This window comes from Rhinopithecus bieti, unplaced genomic scaffold (genome assembly GCF_001698545.2).
Source record: "Rhinopithecus bieti isolate Rb0 unplaced genomic scaffold, ASM169854v2 scaffold_7985, whole genome shotgun sequence".
NCBI classification, from domain to species: domain Eukaryota; kingdom Metazoa; phylum Chordata; class Mammalia; order Primates; family Cercopithecidae; genus Rhinopithecus; species Rhinopithecus bieti.
In genome coordinates, this window is record NW_016805762.1 from 1,610,565 (window position 1) to 1,634,826 (window position 24,262).

Here is a 24,262-nt window from a genome sequence, read left to right on the forward strand (position 1 = left end):
TAAAAATTACAAAACAGCAGGGGAAAATCTAGATATTTGAATTGACATTAACTTTTAGTGTGATAATTGGATGGTATTTGTTCATATATTTCTTTACCTGATTCCACCTTATTTAGATAATCTGAAATATTTATGGATGAAATGATGCCTGGGATTTGCTTTGCAATAATCTGGTCAGATGGGTATAGAGGAAAACAACATGGCGGCATTGAGTTGAGACTTCTTGAAGCTGGGTGATTAGTACAAAGGGGTTCATGTGCTCCTCTCTCTACGAATGTGCATGTTTTATTTTCTGTAACAAAAATCAAAATAAAAGAAGGCAAGGCTTCTGGGAGGGTGGGCAGTCAGGTACTCACATTTCACCTTGAATTCATCTCTTGAGACTTCCTCTTCTTTCCATCAGCAGGAGGACCCATGCCTGTGATGGTGAATCCAGGTGCTGTTTTGACAGAAAGGCTTCTTGAAAACCTTTCATGTCTGCAACTGCTCTTCTACTAAGTGAAAAGGAACTTGGCCAATCAATCTTCAGTGACAAAACTCAGGAGCAGCAACTTGGGCTTACCTAAGCAGCTCATCATTTTATTGACACCTATGAATGGTGGTTCTAGGACTGTTTTACGCCAGTAAGCATTCCTACTTTGATAAGATTTGCTACCCAATGGTCTACAGGATCCTGCAAGGAGCAGCAGGCCCCAGTACTTAGACATGTTGGCCACCGGTGAGGGCAAGGGCCTCTGCCTATGAGTAGAGTGGAATGGGGAGCAGACCACCAGCAAGAAGGAAAGGAGGTTGTTGGGCATGGGACAGAAGAACAGCACAAAATCCTTTGCACTAACTGGAAGTTTCGCCCTGGGCAGGCTCTTCTTAGAAGAGGGAAGGAAACCCTCTTCCACTCCCTGCCCCAGCCTACTCTTCCTTCCCCAACAGCTCCCACATAGGAAGCAGTGCCAGTTCCCAGGGGGCTGAAGTTACCTACTGAGCATTAAGACAACAGGGACATGAGGGCAACTCAGATTCCTGACTCTTATCTCAGATCTCCTCCTCCCATCACCTCAAGACAGTGAGGACGGTAAGACTTCAACCAAATACCAAGGAGAAACTGTCAGAACTTGGGGTTACTTCATACAATAATTGAGATTAGTATTCAAATAGCGTGATGGCTGGGAGAAGCCCTTATGACGTCTTTGCTGAAACAGAATACAGCCAAAATAATCAAGTTATTTAAATATTTATAGTGGTAGTTGAAAAAGAAACAACTTTCACAAGAACAAAGTTACAATACTTTAATAATTTAAACAGGACCAACTTCAGGAACATACATACACATACATAAAATTAAACAATTTAATTTAGAACAGTGTATTGAAATACATCAAATTCTTAAAAAGCCCCCAAATGGACTCAAGATCATGGATATGAAAAGGTAATTTTGAAGTACTAGAGACTAGAGTAAAACAGACAAAGTCATTACTTCACATTTACTAATAAGACAACAGTCTGTGGATACATTAGACCTTTATAAGAACACTTCTAGGAAATGTTAGAACATTTAAAGTCATTAAAAAGGAATATAAATGACCTCATAAAGATAAATGTATAGCTATCAATTTCTTTGGTCCTCGAAGTCACATTTGTTTTTACTTTAAAATACCAAACATGAGTGCTTAGAATTCTACCTATGAATGTCTACATATTAAGCAGGCTAATGTTTATACTGGGTTAGATTTAAAAAGGAACTCAAGCCAACCATCACTGTAGTTAAACTCCAGAAAGAAAAAGCTAGGAAACAGAAGTAGAGAGGAATGGAAAAAACTCAATACCTCTGCCATCTTGCCCCATCATAACCCAAATAGCATCAAAGTGGCAGAGATGGGACTAAAGTTAAAACAAGCATCAAAGTTAATTACTTTTAGGGTAATGGGATGAATTTGAAGAGCACTATGTCAACCAAATAATAAACTTCATAGAATAACTGTGTTTGTGTTTCTGTGGAGGAGTTGTGGTTTTGTTTGTTTTAATTTGGCCCACACTGCCCCAGTGGAGGAAATTGTAAGATAATCATTAATAAGGCAACAGCTTCCAGGATTAAAATACCTATACCACCTATACGGAGTTACATTGAGGACAGGACCCACGTAGACCACAAAGGAAACCGGGACCAGAAGCTTCCAGTGCATTTTCACAGACCGTTGGTATGATAACCTCTGGTTAGAACACTGGACACAGCTCATAATGTCTTCCACCATCAGTTCATTCTGTGCTCTTTCAGGTACGTGGAAGCTATGGTTTTGCAGACCTGAAAATGATGGTCACTCTCAAATGTTTCTGGAAATACTTAGAAAAATATCTTATAAGATTAAAAAAAAGAAGAAGAAACATTTTGAGGCATCTACATGGAACACACAAAGGAAACTCCCAATAAACCTATAAAGTTAAAACTGAGATGACTAGTTATTTGCAGTGTGTGTACCAAGTCTTATAAAATAATGGCTTTTTAAAAAAGGCAAAAGTATCTACACTCTAAATGATATTCTCATCAAGGCACAGAGAGTTAAATATCTAAATCCCTGTATGTTGACATGAGAATATACTCGTAAACAACACCAGGAACTAATTCCCTATTCTTGCATTTAAAAACAATAGAAGGTAGAAATGTGCCTTTTAACTCACAGTAAAATCAAAACATAGACATTCCACCACCTTCCCTTGGTGACTAACATTACAACTGCTAAAATATATTTTAAATGTCACTGGTGGTTTAATAAACATGACCAAAGTGGAGTCTGTTGAACTTGAATTCACAGAGCAATACCGCATTAACTATTTTAGCACTTTCAGCACTATACCATTTTTATTGGAGGAAGAAAAAAAAACAGTATACTGGGTACAGTTCCCTCCCATTCCCAATGCTCCTATGCTTATGAGTCAAATTACTAAACTATTTGAACAAAATACACGAATTCTTCTCCCTTCCCAGGCCCCTCTGGTTATCTGGCAGTAGTTTTGTGCACGTACTTACACTATTAGCAGTTCACTTTAATATTGCCACGAAAAGGTGGCAAGAAGAAAGTAGAGGGCTCAACCCTTTATTATATTTATTTAACTTTCTAGAAATAATTTTAAATATAATTAGTGACAAGGAAAAAGTTCACATGTATAACAATTGAAAATGGAATGTACAAACAAGACCAGACAGACAGACAATGCTACCGGCAGTACAATCGGCAACCCCCACACACGCACACTGAAGCTCAGCTCCTAATGAGAGTCAGGAACTCTTCCCGAGTCTTTGGATCCTCCCGGAACACACCCAACATCGTGCTGGTCACAGTTTTGCTGTTCATTTTCTGTACACCTCGCATTACCATACACATGTGTCTACAAAATAAGGCAACACAGGTTGTTTAAAGGAGTAGACAGCTGCTGGTTTGGTTTTTAAAAGCAGGCCTAAATATTAAATCTTAGTTCACAGTTACCAAGTATATCAAAATATCCCTTCTTACACAAATATTATCTATTAGGTTCGTGCAAAAGTAACTGCGGTTCTTGCCATTGAAAGTAATGGCAAAAACTGCAATTATCTTTGCAGCAACCTAATTTTTTTTTTCTTCAAGTTGTCTTGCAACTTTTATTCTTATCAGTAGTTGATCCTTAAAGCATCCAAAAAGGGAAAAAATGGAATTTTCTTCTGGGGTGAAAGAAATATAAAAGGCATACGAAGATACTTAACTTCTAGATCAAAAGGAAGTCAGAATTCTCACTTGCTCTGTCTTTAGGACCAAGACAGCACTATGCAAGCCTAGGTGTTGAGATAAATGCTCAGGTATACTGGTGTTACCAGGCAGAATTCAGGTAATGGTGACCAGGGATCCTGTCTGAGCAACCTGGTGACATTAGATACCAGACATAGAACAGAGTTCACACCATGTCACAGAACACATATGAACCCTGTCCACACAATGGCTGCAATTCTCTTAACTCATCCTAACTTAAAGAAATGTACCAATTCTTGGCTTTATTTTTTAAATGTGTGACAAAATATTAGAAAAACTCGGCTTGGAGCAACAGAGAGCTAAAGAAGAAATCAAGAGAAGACATAAAAATGGCTACTGGGGCTGGGCGCGGTAGCTCACGCCTGTAATCTCAGTATTTTGGGAGGCTGAGGCGGACAGATCACCTGAGGTCAGGAGTTTGAGATCCCCAGCCTGGTCAACGTGGTGAAATTCCATCTCCACTAAAAATACAAAAATTAACTGGGTGTGGTGGTGGGTACCCGTAATTCCAGCTATTTGGGAGGCTGAGGCAGGAGAATTGCTTGAACCTGGGAGGCAGAGATTGCAGTGAGCCGAGATTGTGCCACTGCACTCCAGCCTGGGTGACAGAGCATGACCCTGTCTTGAACATTTAAAAAAAAATGGCAACTGAGCTGGGCGCAGTGGCTCTTGCCTATAATCCTAGCACTTTGGGAGGCCGTGGAGGGTGGATCACGAGGTCAGGAGTTCGAGACCAGCCTGGCCGACATGGTGAAATCCCATCTCTACTAAATATACAAAAATTAGCCAGGCGTGGTGACACGCACCCGTGGTCCCAGCTACACAGGAGGCTGAGGCAGGAGAATCACTTGAACCCAGGAGGTGGAGGTTGCAGTGAGCCGAGATCATGCCACTGCACTCCAGCCTGGACAACAGAGCGAGACTCCATCTCAAAAAAAAAAAAAAAGGGCTATTCATTGCGTAAATCTCTACACCTGTGCTTATAACTCCCTATGCCTCCACAAGCCCCATCCTACCCTCAGAAAAATATTTCTTCTGTACTCTGTTCCTATATCAGTAACACAGTAAATGAAAGTGGTAAAAGAGTTTTAGGCTCAGGGATGGATATCTACAGTTATGTCAGTTGTGTGGCATCACCTGGTGCTACAAAATATGAGAAGCATTAAATAGCAAGATCACTTCTAGTGCACCATTATGATGTTACTAAAGGCAGATGCAGACTTACGTTGCTTCAACCACTACCCCGACTCCAGCAGGCCGCAAGGCTTCCGTGATTGCTACAGCAATTTGTTTCGTAAGGCGCTCCTGAACTGTGGATGTGACAAGGAGCTCAGTTTGAGAGTCTGATAGAAACAGCTGGAAGCTTTTTCTGTCTCTAGAACATTTGAAATCTTAGAAAGCAGACTTCTGTGAGATTTAAGAGCCAAGACACACCAGCTTTTACCAGTCTGCTTTGTCTGCTGACTGGGCCACAGAGAGGCCCGGATTCAACTCCCTCACCTGAAATACAGGGCTAAAGAGATCTCAGAACCCCCTGAAGCCCTCCAGCATCACTAGGGGAAGGAATTAGAATAGTAATTATCTCAAACCTGTGCAGTAAGAACAACACAGTACTGGTTACCAAGCACCTCCGTGGAGGTAAAGCAGTGCAGCAAATAAATAGCTTGCAACAGGGTTAACAAAGGGGCTGCAGTCCGATTATTGAGCTGTACTTAGAGCAATGTTGAAAACCAACAATTTAACCTAAATAATATAGTGCCTGTCCTGAATAAAATGACTTGTCTTTTAATTCATACAAGAGTATCCATTGCAGCACTGCATCTATTTGAAAACTGATGAAACCCCCCAATGTCTATCAGAGCGGGTATAGGTTATGACAAGCCATGGCATATACAGAATTCTAGACAGCCACCAGAATGAATGATACTTACATGGATGTGGTAAAATTGTTTAAGATTTGTTAAATGAAAAAAAGCAGGGCAAAAAGCAAGGCCGATTATATATAAAATGAGCCCATTTTTGTTTAAACATAATCCAAATAAATTGATTTGAAAATGTAGGTATATGCATGAAAATGTGAAGGAATATGCAAATACAACAGTGATTTCTTCTGGAGGCTTGAAACAGTAGATTTTTTATAGTCCTATGAGGTTTTACATTTTTATAAGTCATACTTACTACACTTGTAATAAAACAAAAAATACTTCTTGTGTAGGAAAAATGTTTTCTGTAGCCAGGCACAGTGGCTCACTCCTGTAATCCTAGCACTTTGGGAGGCTGAGGTAGGTGGATCACCTGAGGTTGGAAATTCGAGACCAGCCTGACCAATATGGTGAAACCCCGTCTATACTAGAAATACAAAAATTAGCCAGGCATGGTGGTGCACTCTTGTAATCCCAGCTACTTAGGAGGCTGAGGCTGCAGTGAGCTAAGATTGCACCTCTGCACTCCAACCTGGGTGATAGAGAAAGACTTTGTCTCAAAAAAAAAAAAAAAGAAAAGAAAAGAAAAGAAAAGTAAAATGTTTTCTGTTAATAAAGATTTTTAAAGCTTACCTTGTAGTCTTCTACTATAGATTTCTACAATCCTAGAACAGAAAGAATTGTTTTAGTTAATCATAAATCATTTGAAGCAAAATTGATAAGGTTTCCTCATAAAACAAAAAGGACACTGTTGAAGCAACAGTGGGCTGCAGGAAGGGATAAAGCTTATGGGAAGATGACAGAAAGATACAAGTACCACAGGGAGATGTAGTCTAAAGTCAACTTGATTGGATGGAAGGATGCAAAGTATTGTTCCTGGGTATGTCTGTGAGGGTGTTGCCAAAGGAGATTAACATCTGAGTCAGTGGGCTGGGAAAGGCAGACCCACCCTTAATCTGGGTGGACACAATCTAATCAGCCGCCAGCGAATATAAAGCAGGCAGAAATACATGCAAAGGCAAGAGTGGCCTAGCCTCCCAGCCTACATCTTTTTCCAGCGCTGGATGCTTCCTGCCCTCAAACATCGGACTCCAAGTTCTTCAGTTTTGACACTTGGACTGGCTCTCCTTGCTCCTCAAGCTTGCAGACAGCCTATTGTGGGACCCTGTGATCATGTAAGTTAATATATAATAAACTCCCCTTGATATATATATATATATATATATATCCTATTAGTTCTGTCCCTCTAGAAAGAGAATTAATGAGTCTCCAAGTGTGACATTCACTTAGGAAAAACACAGAGATGAGTAACAAAATTTTAAAGCTCCAAATCATCAATTTTAGATCATGTCTCAAGTGCTCTGATTAATCATATTGTTTTATCAGAGCTTAAAATTCAAGTTAAAAATAAAAAGACTTTGTTAATTAATAGCACACCATGGTCAACTACTATACCAACTAAACCTATTGGGGGGCAGATTAGAACTGATTAGACCTCTTCAGACACCTCTTCATAAGACAGGTTTATCTAAGCATTTAGTATGATTAACCCGCAAGAAATAAAAGCCTCCTGATCTCAGCTTATAGCACAATCTGTCAAGTGATAAATTTTCCTTTTTTTTTGAGACAGAGTCTTGCTCTTGTCGTCTAGGCTGGAGTGCACGATCTTGGCTCACTGCAACCTCCTCCTCCTGGGTTCAAGCGGTTCTCCTGCCTCAGCCTCCTGAGTAGCCGGGAGCAGCCTCCTGAGTAGCTGAGTAGTGGGACAGGTGCCCACCACCACACTTGGCTAATTTTTGTATTTTTAGTAGAGATGGGGTTTCACCATTTTGGCCAGGCTGGTCTTGAACTACTGACCTCAGATGATCTGCCCGCCTCGGCTTCCCAAAGTGCTGAGATTACAGGCATTAGCCACTGTGCCCGGCCTATTTTTTAATACATAGTAAATCCCTGCTTAAAGTCAACAGGTGCTTGGAATCTATGACTTTACTAAAACACTGAGAACAAAACCAATTTTACCCTAGGCTAATTGATATAATAAGAGTTAAGCTCCTACAGCATATTTCTGGTCACAAAAAATGTCAACAAACTTCTAAATAAACACAAAAACACTTCTAATATTAAACACTAAAATAAATGTGAGTGATACATACATTTAAGAAAGATTAATGAAAAGATATTGATTTCCCCAATTATTCCAGTTCAAGGTCTCAAGTGGCTGGAGCTTCTCCTAGCAGTTCAGGGTGCAAGGCAGGAACTGACCCTGGACAGGACGCCATCCCATTGCAGGACACACACATCCACCCACTCTCACTCAGCCTGGGACCACACGGATACACCAAATCACCTAACGTGTGCATCTTTGGGATGTGGGAGGAAACTGAAGCACCTGGAGAAAACCCACAGATGTGGGAGAAAACATGAAAACTCCACACAGACAGTGGGTCCCAGCTAGGAATTTTTTTTCTCAATCATAATGAAATGACATCGAATGAAACAACATTATTCCAGGACTGCTATATGCCAATTTGCCTAAGTCATTTCACTTCAAGTTGCAGTCTCCAAGAACCCATCGACGACGTAAAGTGAGGACTTACTGTACTTGTTTTATATCCTATCTCTGATAACTCTGCTATCTGCCCTCTTCCATCGTGTTTGTCTGACTCGACTCATGGCGGCTTGTTTACGCTTCTTGGAACTTCATCTTTGGGTATCCTTTGAAGCCTGGATAAAAGTGCATCAGAGAACATGCACTAGTTTCTGCTAGCTGCCTACAAGGATACCTCTATGGAGTCGTTTTATTTATTTATTTATTCATTTATTTTTGAGACAGAGTTTTTGCTGTTGCCCAGGCTGGAGTGCAACAGTGTGATCTCGGCTCACTGCAACCTCCACCTACCGGGTTCAAGCAATTCTGCCTCAGCCTGAGTAGCTGGGACTACAGGCGTGTGCCACCACGCCCAGCTAATTTTTGTATTTTTAGTAGAGATGGGGTTTCACTATGCTGGTCAGGCTGGTCTCGAACTCCTGACCTCAAGTGATCCACCTGCCTCAGCCTCCCAAAGTGCTGGGATTATAGGCATGATCCACTGTGCCCAGCCTTATGGGGTCGTTTGAAACTAAATTATTCCATTTGATTTTTTGAAGGCCACACAGACAGTACAAATTCTGATCCCAAACTTCACGAATGTGTCTATTAGTTTTTTTGTCTTTTTCCTGCTCTTCCTAGAATAATGCTAATAGGTAAGTATCATCCTCGATCTGGGAAGGGAATAGGGAGGACAGAATCCAGACTTTGGCTTTAGTGCTAATTCCAGTGGATTATCACTAGAATTGCCTCATGCTTCCCCCAAACTGTAAAATGTACATATGCATTATATCTTGGTATGCTGTACCAAGAGGGACATTATTACAATCTAGTTCACCACACTCAGCATCGGTAGTTGTCAATTTTAATCTAAACCATTCTTACATTCTTGGACTAAACATCCCTGGGTAATGTTGAAAACAGTACTTCTATACTAACCTGACATTTTAGGATTCTTACAACTACATTCATCAGTGAGATTTGCCTATCATTTTTTTAACGCTATGCTTACCAAGCTTTGTTATCAAGAATAGGCAGCTCCATCAAATTAATTGACACTTCACAGGTTTTTCTATGCTCTTGAATTATTTATACACATGCAAAATTAGTGGTTACTTGAAAGCTTGAAAAAATACTTATAAAACTGACTTTCCCCCAAAACATTAATTTGATCTTTTCTAATGGTTACTAATGTATGCAGGCTTTCAAACTCCTGGTCCATTCCTTTCTCTCCCCATCTTTTTAAAAAACTTACTCATCAAGATGTAAAGATTTATAAAGCATATTTTTAGTTACATATCCTCTCCTTCCTAGATATCAGACTCCCCAGCAACCTATAATACAAGATTTTCAACTTGTAGATTTGTGATTTCTATTCTTTGGGGTTTTTCTAAATTATTCTAAATAAGGAGTTTAAACGTTATCTGAAAAGCTGTGGCGAGCCACCAAAGGAGCAGCATGATCCAATCCACACTTCAGAAAGAACACCCCCGCAGTTCATGAGGGCGGACTGAAGGACCCTCAGAGATGAGAGGCAGGGAAGAGGCAGGAGCTTAACACTCCCTCCAGGAGGAAGATAAGAAAGGCCCAGCAAAGACCCACAGCAGGAAGGGCAGGAAGGAAGGAAGTGGGGGTGCTGCGGCCGCCGGGCAGTGAGCACACACAGCAGTGGATGGGTTCTGCCTCACTCCTCACCCCAAAATACATTCCAGATGGAGCAAAGATTTAAATATAATAATGCAGCCATACAAGTACCAAAAAAAAAAAAAAAAAGTTTGTGACTACAGAAAAGTTTTAAACTTCTTTATGGAAATACAATTCTAGAAAGCAAAATCAAAAGACAAATGACGAGCTGGCAAGCATTGTCTGTAGCACCTGACCTGACTGCTTTAACATTCAGAGCTTGTCCAAACCAAGAATAAAAAGACAGGTAATTCAGTGGAAAAATTAACACTGGAGCTAAGAACAGGAAGTGTCTGAATAGAGTCAACCTTGCTCTATTAAGGAAATGCAAACTAAAATAGATACTATGTTTTACTTATCAGTTTGGCAAAGATTTAAAAGTGTGATGAAACTTAGTGTTGACCAAAGTGTGGAGAAACATACACCACACTTTATCAGTTTATTAGAGTATAAACTGGCATGGTCTCTTTGGAGAGCAATTTCATCATATCAAAAATTCGGCTACCCTTAACCCATCAAGTTCCATACTAGTAATTTAGACTTCAGATAGAGTCAAAGCAAAGATAATAAAATTTGTTCACCAGGGCTCTTTTTTACTTTTTGGCAAGTCTCAAACTGCAAACTGTACTTATCTATAACAAACACTGGTTAAATGAATTATATTAATCAAAGAAATATTAGATAGCTATGAAAAGAAACTTGGACTTTTTGGACTAAAAGATGTCCAAGGAACTTTGAGGTATTTTAAATTTTTAAAAAGCTGGCCAGGGCCGGGCGCAGTGGCTCACTCCTGTAATCCTGGCACTTTGGGAGGCTGGGGCGAGCAGATCACCAGAGGTTAGGAGTTCGAGACCAGTCTTGCCAACATATTGAAACCCCATCTCTACTGAAAATACAAAAATTAGCCAGGCGTGGTGGCACGTGCCTGTAATCCCAGCTACTCAGGAGGCTGACGCAGGAGAATCGCTTGAATCCAGGATGTGGAGGCTGCAGTGAGCCCAGATAGTGCCACTGCACTCCAGCCTGGGCAAAAGAAAAAGACCCTGTCTCCAAAAAAAAAAAAAAAAATACCTGGCTGGGTGCAGTAATTCATGCCTGTAATCTCAGCACTCTGGGAGGCCGAGGTGGGCTGATCACTTGAGGCCAGGAGTTCGAGGCCAGCCTGGCCAACATGGCAAAACCCTGTCTCTACTGAAAATACAAAAATTAGCCAGGCATGGTGGTGCACGTCAGTAATCCCAGCTACTGGGGAGGCTGAGGCAGGAGAATCACTTGAACTCAGGAGGCAGAAGTTGCAGTGAGCCGAGATCACACCACTGCACTCGAGCCTAGCCGACAGACAGAGACTCCATCCCAAAAAAAAAATTAAAATTAAATGTAAAGAAACAAGTTGTAGTACAGAATATAAGATATGATCTTATGTTTGTGTTTGCATAAATTTTTTCCAGAAGGATCATGAAAGAAATCTCTAGTTCTAACTCTGGGGAATGAAAATAGGTAAAAAAAAGTTTTTACTTTATTCACTCATTTGTATTTAAATGCTATGTTGTTTTTATAATCAAAACAGAAAAAAAAAAAAAGACTGCTCCCTCTGTAATCTAATACCCACCTCACCTTTCCCCCTTGTCTACCTCTTACTTCCATCAGTCAATCTGGTTCCCATCCACTGGAACAGGCCTTGCTCCTACCCTCTGACTGGTCTCTGCTCATGCATTACCTATACCTAGAGAAACTTCTCCCCCATTTAGAATTCTGCTCATCCCTCCACCTCTAGGTCTATTCACCTGCCAGAACACAGCCATCGTGGCTCCTCTGAACCTGGAGCTACAGTAGGCATTTCCATGGCACCTGCAGTCTTGCCCTGTGCACTCTCCTTGAGGGTGGCTGCCATGTCCTGCTTCTTTCGCCTCCACAGTAGCTGGCACAGTGCCCACCAACAGGTCAGCCATGGCTACTGGAGGTACTACAACTCTAAATTCAAGATTTCGTACATTTATTTATTTATTTATTTATTTTTGGTGACACAGAGTGTTGCTCTGTCACGAGACTGGAGTGCAGTGGTAAAATCTCAGCTCACTGCAACCTCCGCCTCCCAGGCTCAAACGATTCTCCCATCTCAGCCTCCCAAGTAGCTGGGATTACAGGCGCATGATATCATGCCCTGCTAATTTTGGTATTTTTAGTAGAGACAGGGTTTCACCGTGTTGGCCAGGCTGGTCTCAAACTCTTGACCTCAAGTGATCCGCCCACCTTGGCCTCCCAAAGTGCTGGGATTACGGGCATGAGCCACGTCGCCCAGCCGAGGCTCAGTTATTTCTAAGGGAAGAAAATGAATACATGTTCAATGACTTCAGCAACAAAAGAAAGTTCTATTCAAACTAAGTTTATTCTAGAATTCTACTAGAGTTGAGCCAGATCAACTCACTTCTGGCATTTTCTTGTTACTTAAGGCTTTACTGCTTGATATTTGACTTCACTGGCACTGAAAGGTCATTCATTTAAAGGCAAGCATATAACAAACTTCACATATAAGATTAAAATGAGCAGTGAAGTTTTGCTAAGACATTCAGCTTTTATTCCTCTTCATTCCCTAAATATTCTTACTTCTTACTTCTTAAAAGAATAAGCAGTTGGATAAAATCTTAATCTTCTTTTCTGTTTAATAGACTCTTTATTCAAATTTTTTGCAAAATATCTGAAAGCAACATACACTTGGTTCTTTGGCTTAGTGTTCCATTTTACTCTTAAATTTTAATCCCATTAGTCTAAGGACAAATTCCCATGCTAATAATCAACTCCTTTGTATTGCTTCATAAAAGCTTAATTATTTGAGATCTTTTCCTCCTACTTGGAAAGGAAATAACTAAGATTATTTCCTTCTACCACCAGGTTGCCATTTATTGTATGATCTCACTAAATCACCCTTCAGTCTGTTTCCCATAAAGTGTTAATCATGATCAACAGGTGGTTTTTCAGAGAAGGCTGTTACATCAAGACCAAGGCCTAATGTGATCTGCCAAGCTTTTTTACACTATGAAACTATCCATTACACCTTTCACATATGGACAGTCTGTTATAGGCATCAGCAGTGCCGGAATTTCTATATGGGCAAGGTACAAGGTTGGCAATCTTGCTGACAGGGAGGGCGGGCCCCAGGGGACTGGGCCTACAGCTATGTTTGCACAGTAAGCATGCTGATTTTACTTAGACTGTATTTATAAAATGGTAAGAATAACCAATTTTAGTAAAGATACTTTTACTCACAGTTGACATGAAATTGGTTTAATACATTATTAGTTGAGAGTAAGTTACTGGGAAGGGAGTTGTTAATAAAAAGTACGGTAAGACTAATTACTCCCAATCACTACCAATACACTTTTTCTCAGCAACTTTTCAGCACTGCCACCAGGGACGGATTACATGCAAGCAGCCACAATGTTTCTGGATTTGTGATAAGAGCCTTATTCCAGTGAAGCAATTACAGCTGTGATATAATATCCTTTCATGGTGCCAAGCAGCCCTGTCTAATAGCAAAATAGCTGAGCAAGAATGAGGTCAGAAACTGAGGAAGTTAAATTTGTCTCTTCTACCCACTTTCTTATCGATCCCCAAAGGAAATGAATGAGAAAGTGAAAATGAAAACAAAGTAAAAGGAACAACTGTAGAGGGTAGGTGTCAGATTGCTAGAGTAGTTTTTACAGATTCCAGCACAGAATTGAGAAATATCAGGACCACCATTTCACAACTGTTAAATCCCAGGGCCTGCATAAAGAAACAGGAACACATCAGAGCCACAGCACAGTCAGCTGGTCACAGAGACTCATTTATTCCTCTTCTTTTATTTTTATTTTTCTGAGATAGGGTCTCACTCCATCACCCAGGCTGGAGTGCAGTGGCACAATCTCGGTTCACTGCAACCTCCGCCTCCCAGGTTCAAGCAATTCTCCTGTCTCAGCCTCCCGATTAGCTGGGATTACACGTGTGCACCACCACGCCCAGCTAATTTTTGTATTTTTAGTAGAGATGGGGTTTCACTATGTTGGTGAGGCTGGTCTCAAACTCCTGACCTCAAGTGATCTGCCCGCCTTGGCCTCCCAAAGTGCCGGAATTACAGGCGTGAAAGACGGCACCCAGCTGAGACTCATTTATTTCAATTATGATATGGTCACTATAACCTCAAGTTATTCAAACTTAGCTTGATTGTTTTTGAAAAAAAGAGTAGGAACACTTTACCCCACCCTTCAGCTTATTCTTAACTCACTCTCTCTCTCTCTCTCTCTCTCTCTACACACACAGACACACCTCCCAGTATTTCCTCCATCACCCAAAATTCAGTAACTTTATACAAAGAAGTAACAAGGATATTTAAGGGCAATAAAATATTGGTGGCTGGGGCCTACCAAGATATCTGAACACAAACCCCCATGTTGACTTCCAGTTAAACACAGATGAATGTGTATGTACATCACCTCTCCTAAAACCCAAATAAAAAAGGCAGTAAGGGAATTTTTTAAGGCATGAACCCACAGGATAAGGAACAGAAAAGACTGTACCAGGAAAGAGAGAAATGACAGCGGGGAGAGTGAACACTGTATCAGAACAAAGCTGCGCAAAGCCAAGGCAGGCAGTCTTGTGTTTGCAGAAACAAAGAATCTAGACGTGAACAGACTGGCCTGCAGGACCCCTGAAATATGCCTGGAGGCATCCAGTGCAGAGCAAGGCAGGGTTGAGGCTGGGGATCCCACAGGGAAGTTTCATTACAAGTCTGAAAGCAGTGTTGTATGAAAGGGAAGAAGTTGAGCACTCCCCTTGACAAGGATAGAAGAGTCCTCAAGCCTGACAACAAGTCTGACAGCACGGCACTGTAGCTAGACCCCTGCCCAGCTTCTCCCCCAACCCCTCACTGTTAGCTAAACCCCCCTTAAAGGATGGTGCTGGACTGAAGGTAAGTTCAGGACCTCTCCAGTCAGAGAAAGCTCTGCAGAGAAAGAGGTGAACTGAGACTTCCAGGATGTATGTATCTGTGGAAGAAAGGGTGGGAAGTGGAAGAGGGAGCAGGCAATAGCGGACGAGAAGAAAGGGGCATCTGTGTTTCAGGCCCTCCGAGTCTGTGCCTCTGCAACTATAAACTTTAAGTTGCAATGTGACTTCCAAGTTAGATCCATACAGGTAAAGAGAGAAAGCCTGATGAGATAGATTCTCAGCAGACAAGGGCAGGTCCTATAAACCTGTATTCTTATTCATTGCACAGTCACACTTACCTTGCAAGTTTGCTGAGGCCAAGGACTTGCTTGTTAGGAAGATAACCAATATGGACCTTCAGAGAAGAGACGGAAATCATGAGCTGAGTGAAATACAGTGCCTTCTTTGTGACAGAATAAGGAAATACAAAAAGAATATAGCATACTTATATGTAATTTATCACAACAATGTATTACCTTGAAAACATCTGGAACTGTTAAGACTTAGAAAATGAAACATTTGTATATGTATTTTTAAAATTACATAAATGCAGTAAAAGAAAAATGTGTAAGTATGAGTCTATTAATCAAATAACAAACTTGAAGTACAGTTGTCCGTCGATAAACGCAGGAGATTGCTTCCAGGACCCCCGTGTATACCCAAATCCTACACACTCAAGTCCCTCAGTTGGCCCTGCAGAACTTGCATATATGAAAAGTTATCTCTCCATCTATACAGGTTTTGTATCCTGCAAATACTGTACAATTTTGATCACTGTTTGGTTGAAAAAAAAAGCCATGTCTAAGTGGACCCATGCAGTTCAAATTCATGTTGTTCAGGAGTCAACTGCACAGCCCTGACACTTACCTGTGAAGCTGAACTCTTGACACAAATCTGAAAGTTTCTTTATGGAGGAGAAACATTCTCAAGAAAAGGCAAATGATCTTATAGCAACATTAAAATGTATACAGGAAAGCCTCCTTTAAATGGCAAAAACTGTAAGCATAAGTATTGCCATTCCACACATCACAGCAGTCTTAAGATTCCACCGCAAAGCCCTGTAGCACAGAAGGTCTCCATGCCCTTTTGTGCTTGGCTTCCTGGTTTCTAAGCTGCTAGAGAGCACCATCCTCCTTTTTTTTTTTTTTAGAGACGGACTCTCGCTCTGTCCCCCAGGCTGGAGTACAGTGGCCCGATCTCGGCTCACTGCAAGCTCTGCCTCCCGGGTTCATGCCATTCTCCTGCCTCAGCCTCCCTAGTAGCTGGGACTACAGGCGCCCGCCACCATGCCCAGCTAATTTTTTGTATTTTTAGTAGAGGGGGAGTTTCACCGTGTTAGCCAGGATGGTCTCGATCTCCTGACCTCCTGATCCGCCCACCTTGGAATCCCAAAGTGTTGGGATTATAGGCGTGAGCCACCGTGCCTGGCCCCATCTTCCTAACAGGAGAAAAAGGGCACTGCTACCACCATGGCTTGGCAAGAACCTGTACCCTAAGAACCAAGTTTTACAGAACCCACTATACAGCAAGGCCATTTCTGTCATCTTAAATGGCACCAATTAATATCAAATATAAAAGTTACCTCTTTTTGAGCCAAATACTATGTACGAAAAACATTACTTTCCTGAAAAGACTAATAGAGTAAATGGTTCACTTGTAGGCAATTAACCAAATATAAAATTAGAGACTCAACAGCATCATGGTTTGCCAACAGTTTCATTGTTCACTTACTATTTACATAACTGATCTAGTAGTACTTAGTGATTTTTTCCCCATCCATTAGCACTATGCTTTAGGAATTTGAGAAGTCCACCTCATTGCCTTCCTGGTTGGCAGGAGGAAAAAAGTAAAATAGCACCTAAACATTGGGTATTTCAAAGAAAAATTAGAGAGTTAAAACTTTCCCATGAACCAACGTCTTCTATGCTGTCTGAAATTTTTACATTTCTATGCAGACATAGAATTTGTTTATTGTTTATACTATTTTTGGTCTTAAAATCCTAGGTCATTTAAATGTCCATTTCACAAAATCACTAAATAGGCCAGGAGCGATGGCTCACGCCTGTAATCCCAACACTTTGGGAGGCCAAGGCAGGTGAATTGCCTGAGGTCAGGAGTTCAAAACTAGCCTGGCCAACATGGTGAGACCCCATCTCTACTAAAAATACAAAAATTAGTCAGGTGTGGTGGTGGGTGCCTGTAATCCCAGTTATTTGGGAGGCTGAAGCAGGAGAATTGCCTGAACCCAGGAGGCAAGGGTTGCAGTGAGCCAAGATCACACCATTGCACTCTAGCCTGGGCAACAAGAGCAAAACTGTCTTGAAAAAAAAAATCACTAAATAATATATATTTTAAACAAAGGTAGCAAAAATACAAACAATGAGGAAGTAATAGCAGAAAGTAGCAGGATAAAATGGTGGCAGGCTGAGTACAGAATCAGTGCCTTGGATCTGGCTGCAGACAAGCTACTATCTCTATCCTCTTGAACAAGCCATAGGCTTTCTGTGTCTAATTTGCTCACCAATAGATTCCCTTTCAAAGATTCCTTCATTATTAATTGCAGGATTACCAGATACGGTATGGCTCCTGATGTGATGTATCTGGGTTTTCTGATTGTTTTCTCTTCTTTTCTTTTTAGAGACAAGGTCTTGTTCTGTCACCCAGGTTGGGGTACAGTGGCATGATCATAGCTCACCGTAACCTCAAACTCCTGAGCTCAATCAATCTTCCTGCCTCAGACTCCCAAAAAGTAGCTAGGACTATAGATATGCACCACCACGCCCAGTTAATTAAAAAAAAAAAAAAAAAAATTCTTTTGTGGTAGAGACAGAGTCTCACTATGTTGCCCATGCTGGTCTTGAACTATTGACCTGAAACTATCCTCCCACCTTGACTTCCCAAGTCACTGGGATTACAGGCATGAGCCACCTCACTTGGCCCTGATGTGACATAATATGAAGTCATGAAGTCTTCAGCACCCTTATGAAGTACTACTTTTCTTTTTTTTTTTTTTTGAGACAGGGTTTCACTCTTTTGCCAGGCTGGAGTGCAGTGGTGTGATCTCAGCTCACTGCAGCCTTGACCTCCTGGGTTCAAGCAATTCTCCAACCTCATCCTCCTGAGTAGCTGAGACCACAGTTGCATGCCACCATGCTAGCTACTTTTTGCTTGTTTTTTTGTTTGTTTGGTTTGTTTTGTGGGTTTTTTTTTTTTTTTGGTAGAGACAGGGTTTCACTATGTTGCCTAGGCTGGTCTCAAACTCCTGAGCTCAAAGTGATCCATCCACCACCTGCCTTGGCCTCCCAAAGTGCTGAGATTACTGACATAAGCCACTGTTCCCAGCCCTTATGAACTACTTTTATCAGAAATGTTTAGTGCTAGTCTTATGAAACTTTAGATCTAATCTAGTTTATAGGAAATCCAGAGGCTGAAGGAAACGAATCCAGAAGGTGGGACACTGCTGAACAGCTGGCGCCTGGGCACTACTCTCTTTTCAATAGAGAATGTTCGGATGGGTGCGGAGCTACTTTTTTTTTTTTTTTTTGAGACGCCGGATCTGCTCTGTTGCCGAGGCTGCGGAGTGCCGCTGGCCGGATCTTCAGCTCACTGCATGCTCCGCCTTCCCAGATTCACGCCATATTCTCCGCCCTCAGGCCTCCCGGAGTAGCTGGGGACTACAGGGCCCACACTCGCCCCGGGCTAGTTTTTTGTATTTGTTTAGTTTAGAGACGGATGGGTTTCACCGTGTTAGCCCGGATGGGTCTCGAATCTCCTGACTTCATGATCGCCGTCTCGGCCTCCCAGTGCTGGGATTACAGGCTGGAGCCACCCCCGCCCGGCGAGGAGCACTATTTTAGAACAAAAGGAAGCCTTAAGGAGGTATACCAAATGCAATGTAAATACAAATGTGTGGCTTTCTGTTGGATTCCTTTTAACAAACAAGAGTACACTTCTGCCTCTGGAGACAACTGGAGAAATGTAAATATGAGTTAGTTATTAGTACTATTTAAGAATTATTCGCTTAATTTTTGTGCAGCTGCTACTGGTGAATTAAGTAAGAACTTTTTAGGGGCCGGCACGGTGGGTCCGACGCCTGTAATCCCAGCCACTTTGGGAGGCGCAGGCACATGGATCACCTGAGTTTCGACCAGCCTGCCAGCATGGTGAAATCTCATTTTTATACAAAATACAAAAATTAAACCGGGCATGGTGGTGCGCACCTGTAATCCCAGCTACTCGGCGGAGGATGGAGGCAGGAGAATCACTGGGAGGCAAAGTTGCAGTTGAGCCAAGATCGCACCATGCACTCTAGCGCTGGAGCGACAATAGGTGAAACTCGGGTCTCAAAAAAAAAAAAAAGGGAAAGATTATTTGTAGAGGAGGCATATTAAGGGCTGTATGGCTAAGTATTTTAGCGACTGGCCATGTTAACTAAGTTAGTGATAAAAAAGTTATGCTCTCTTGCTAACATACTCTATATTATTTTAATATATTGAAGGCAGTTATTGCCGTACTTACTGGATATGATATCAAACTGGGGTTTATGTCTAAAAATAATTTTTTTAATCTTCTAGGCTGGCGTGCGCAGTAGCTACACTTCTGTAATCCCAGCCAAGTTTGGGAAGCCAAGGTGGGCAGATCAATTGAGCGTCAGGAGTTTAAAGCACCAGCACTAGCCAAACATTGGTGAAACCCAATCTCTACTAAAAATACAAAACTAGCTGGGCGTTGGTGGTACGCATCCTGTAAATCCCAGCTACCCCGAGCGGTGGCTGAGGCCCACGAGATCATTTGAACCAACCAGGAGGGGTGCCAGGTTGCAATGAGCTCAAGATTTTTGACTGCACTCCAGCCTGGCAAACAAAGAAGCCAGGCTGTCTCAAAATAAAAATTAAATTTTTTTTCTTATCTTTTTAGAGACAAATGCTAGAAGAAATAAACCTGAAATTTGCTCAAAATAGTTCAGTGTGCTACTATATTGCAACAAGATGCGTCCTGTACTGGGTACTGTTGAGCATACCTTGATGGGAAACAATGAAACTTTGCTATGTTAGTCTTATTATACGTAATTTTGAAATTTCTCCATAAAAGTTTTTTTTAAAAAAAAGCAGTACATACTACTAAAAACACATAACGCCGATTACTAAACTTAAGACAAAGTACCAAGTGTTGGCCCAAGGATATGAAACAAACTAGAAATCTCATATACTTATGAGGAGTGCCACTGCGTACAACCACTATTGGAAAACTATAGGTGGCATCTAATAAGTTGGAGATGGGTATACCTATTGATCCTGCAATTCCACTCCTAGGGTACATTCTATAGAAATGCATGCCTATGCTGGGCATGGGCCTCACGCCTGTCAATTCCCAGCACTGTTGGGAGGCCGAGGCGGGCCCAGCATCACGAGGTCAGGCGGAGTATCGAGACCATCCTTGGCCAACACAGCTGAAACCCCATCTCTACTAAAAATTACCAAAAACAAAATAGCCAGTGTGGGTGGCCGGCCACCTGCTATCCCAGCTACTCAGGGGAGGCTGAGCGCTGAGAGAATGGCCATGAACCCAGGAGGTGGAGCTTGCAGTGCAGCCGAGATCACGACCACTCCACTCCAGCGCCTGGGCACAGAGCAAGTTCTGTCCAAAAAAAAGAAGAAAAGAAGAAGACGTGAGCTGCGTTATATACACCAAAAAAAGTATTGATAGCAGTATTATTTGTAATAGGCAAAAAAAAAAAAAAAGGAGGCAACAATACAAATGTCCACCAAGAGCAGAATAAATTGTGGTATGTTTGTACAATGGAATAAGATATAAAAATGAAAATAAACTACAATGACAGGCAATGACCTCAATCAATCTGACAATGTAGAACAACAGAGGCCAGACACATAGAGTACATATCATAGAATCTTTCCACTCATATATAGTTGAAAAACAAAAAAACTAATCCATAGGGTTATAAATTGATAGGATAGGGTTATAAATTGATAAACTGGCACAAAGGATGGATTAGGAATTAAGAGAAGAGAAATGAGGTGAGCTTCCAGGATGCTAGTTGTGGGTTTTTGTTGTTGTTTGTTTGCTTTTTTGTTTTTTTGACAGGGTCTGGCAGTCTGGCTCTGTTGCCCAGGCTGGGATATAGTGGCACAATCTAGGCTCACGGCAATCTCTGCCTCTTGGGCTCAAGCCATCCTCCCACCTCAGCCTCCCGAGTAGCTGGCAGTACAGGCACGCACCACCATGCCCAGGGGTCTTTTATTTTTATTTTGGTAGAGATGGGGTTTTGCCATGTTGCCCAGGCTGGTCTTGAATTCCTGGGTTCAAGCAATCCACCTACCTCGGCCTTCCAAAATGCTGCGATTACAGGCATGAACCACTGTGCCAGCCTATTCTAGTTCTTGATCTCTGAAGTGGTAAGGAACACCCTTAAGTTTTGTGCATTTTCTGTCTATATTTTATTTCCATAAAAAAGTGGAAAGATACAATACTTTAACAAAGAAAAAAATGAAGCAAATGTTAACACTTTAACTTTAGTTGATGTGTATATAAGTATTCATAACACTACTTCTTGTAAGTCTTCTGTTTAAAGATTATTAATAAAGAGTCAAAATTAAATAAAATTATGATGCGGGTTAGGGGAATGGGACAATTCTTTGTTCTAAACCACATGTTCTCAAAGGTATGTTAAAGTCATTCCTAGACAATATCTAATAACTAACTCAGATTTAAATTCCTCCAATTGTCTCAAATGTTTTACTTTTGGTTTGTTTAAACAGGAATCCAATGGAGAGTCACACATTTGTATTTACATTGCATTTGGTTATACCTCTTAAGTCTTTTTTGTTCTAAAATAATGCTCCCACCCATAACATTCTCTACTGAAAAGAGAATAGGCCAGCTGTTCAGCAGAGTGTCCCATCTTCTGGATTTGTTCCATTCAGCCTCTGGATTTCCTACAAACTAGATTAGATCTAAAGTTTCATAAGACTAGGACTAAACATTTCTGACAAAAGAAATTCAGAGGTGCTGAGGAACCTAATGCATTAGACTCACTTTTCCTAATATAGAAGGGATAGAAACAAATCCACAAATACCATAACCTCTGCACAAGAAATTCTGCAATTATCGTTGCTCATGACATGCCATACATACATATATATCTTGGATCAAACATTATTCAAGTTAAAGTAAAGGGCATCTCTAGATTGGGATTCTAACAATAAATAAATAAAAGGGTAAAGGTTTTCAGAACCTGTAGTAGCTACAAAAAAAAAAAAAAGAGATGCTACTTTAACCTCATTATTTTAACCTATGTCAATGGTATTTAACATGAAAGTCTTGCCCTGAGGGTCTTCTGCTACTTTGCTTTTGTTTTTTAAGTTTCAAGTTGTTAGTCAGGTTAATAAAGAATAATCACATATGTATAATTTTAAATACCTGGGATATCAGGAATTGGCAGCTAAAATTTTTAAATATAATTATTCTGATTGAAAAACTTTCATTATGTTTTAAATTGCTGGGAAACAACAAAGAGTTCCTTACCTTTCCAACAAATGGAACCAAGTGATGCTCACACATGGAAAACATGTCTATGTCCTTCACGATCACCATCTCATCATGATCTTCATCAAATATAGCATCGTTTAGGACATCTGAAATCAGAGGCTTGCTTTAGTAACATTTCCAATTTTATGGAAAGGTAGAATAGAAAAGCTACTATGGATAAACATGAATAGACAGTCAACATAAACAAATGTTAATCTTCTCTAAAATATTAAGGGAATACAAATTAAAACTAGATATTTTTCCATATTTTCCTTATCAAAGTAGCAAAGTCTTTTCTTTAAGTGACATTTAAAATCCTTGATACAGTGTTACATGAAAATGCAGGATTATGAACATATTTGCAGTATGGAAGAAGAGGGAGAAGGGAGGGAGGAGAGGAAAAATTATACCAAATAAAACAGTGGCTATTTCTGGCAGTAGAAATGGGCCACTTTCACTTTCTTCCTTACATTTTCTTCTACTTTATATTTTGTCTATAATCAGTATGTAGAAAACTTATCGGAGAAAAGACTAATCCTTAGCCCTCTGACTTCTGAGGCCAGATCCAGACACCTGTAAACTTGACCTCTATTATCGATTCCCCAAGTAATTTTCTACATTTGTAAAGTGCTCTATATATTGTAGGCCAGCATCAGACTTATTCTAAACAATCGCCTTCCTAAGGAAATAAATCCTATAGTTTGTGTGTATATGCCTCTCTGGGTAGGCTTTGGAAGATGAGCAGTGTCTTGTTTAAGCTGTGGACCCTGGCACTTCCAGCCAGACATAGACATTTTTTTAAAAAAGCTTTATTTTTAAAAAGTGCACTGACTTAGCCTCAACTATGCTATGTGCAAGAGAAAAGATTAATTAGATGATGCCTGAGAGAGCTCTGAGCTTCCTAACATTCTGTGACTGCAAGAACATCCTGTCCCGGATGCTGAAGAGGGATAGAGATAAACAAGCCACAATCCCCGCCAATCATAATATAGCCAAGCTATTGATAATAGGCAGGTACCCAAACAACAGTGTAGATACATGCCATATGACATGGAAACTTCTTCAGCTATATTGTCAATGAGAAAAGAAGCTACAAAGAAATACAGTAGGATTTCATTTTTGGAAAATAAATATATACATAGAAAAAAACTGTACTGATACCTAGACAGTTTGGCAGACTAGATATAACAAGACACCTAACTGTGTAATTTCAAGGATTTGGGGGATATGCAATATACATAGAATTAGAAAGAGAAGGGAAGGGATGTATTAGAGCTTTGCCCCTACAGCTCTTTCCCCTCGGAAAGGCAGGTGGCACAGGAAGATGGACAAATGTCCACCCACACTGCCTGACCTTCAGTGGCTCCACTGCTACTAGAATAGGGGGCTCACAGAGACCAAGTCATCATGTAAACCACAGTTATCACCCTGAGTCAAGCTATTCAGAGATACATTTGACTGTGTTGTAGAAAAGTCATTAGTGTGGTCAAGAAAGGTGAACATGGGGCTGGGCGCAGTGGCTCACACCTGTTATCCCAGCACTTTGGGAGGCCGAGGTAGGCGGATCATGAGGTCAGGAGATCAAGACCATCGTGGCTAACACAGTGAAACCCATCTCTACTAAGAATCCAAAAAAAATAGCCGGGCGTGGTGGCGGGCACCTGTAGTCCCAGCTACTCAAGAGGCTGAGGCAGGAGAACCCGGGAGGCGGAGCTTGCAGTGAGCCAAGATTGCGCCACTGCACTCCAGCCTGGGAGACAGAGCCAGACTCCGTCTCAAAAAAAAAAAAA

General features: G+C 41.1%; 1 protein-coding gene across 1 annotated transcript in view; it reads right to left on the reverse strand.

Annotated features, from left to right (window-relative positions):
* Positions 1–1,268: 1,268 nt before the first annotated feature.
* The window catches only part of GCH1 (GTP cyclohydrolase 1), a 52,158-nt gene continuing 29,164 nt past the window's right edge, over positions 1,269–24,262 (reverse strand). The window contains exons 2-6 of the mRNA XM_017873670.1: positions 22,470–22,579; positions 15,227–15,282; positions 6,329–6,360; positions 4,999–5,083; positions 1,269–3,378 (exon numbers count right to left, since the gene is read on the reverse strand). Coding sequence (XP_017729159.1) covers positions 3,252–3,378; positions 4,999–5,083; positions 6,329–6,360; positions 15,227–15,282; positions 22,470–22,579 — 410 coding nt within the window. The 3' untranslated portion in view covers positions 1,269–3,251. The remainder of the gene's footprint in view (positions 3,379–4,998; positions 5,084–6,328; positions 6,361–15,226; positions 15,283–22,469; positions 22,580–24,262) is intronic.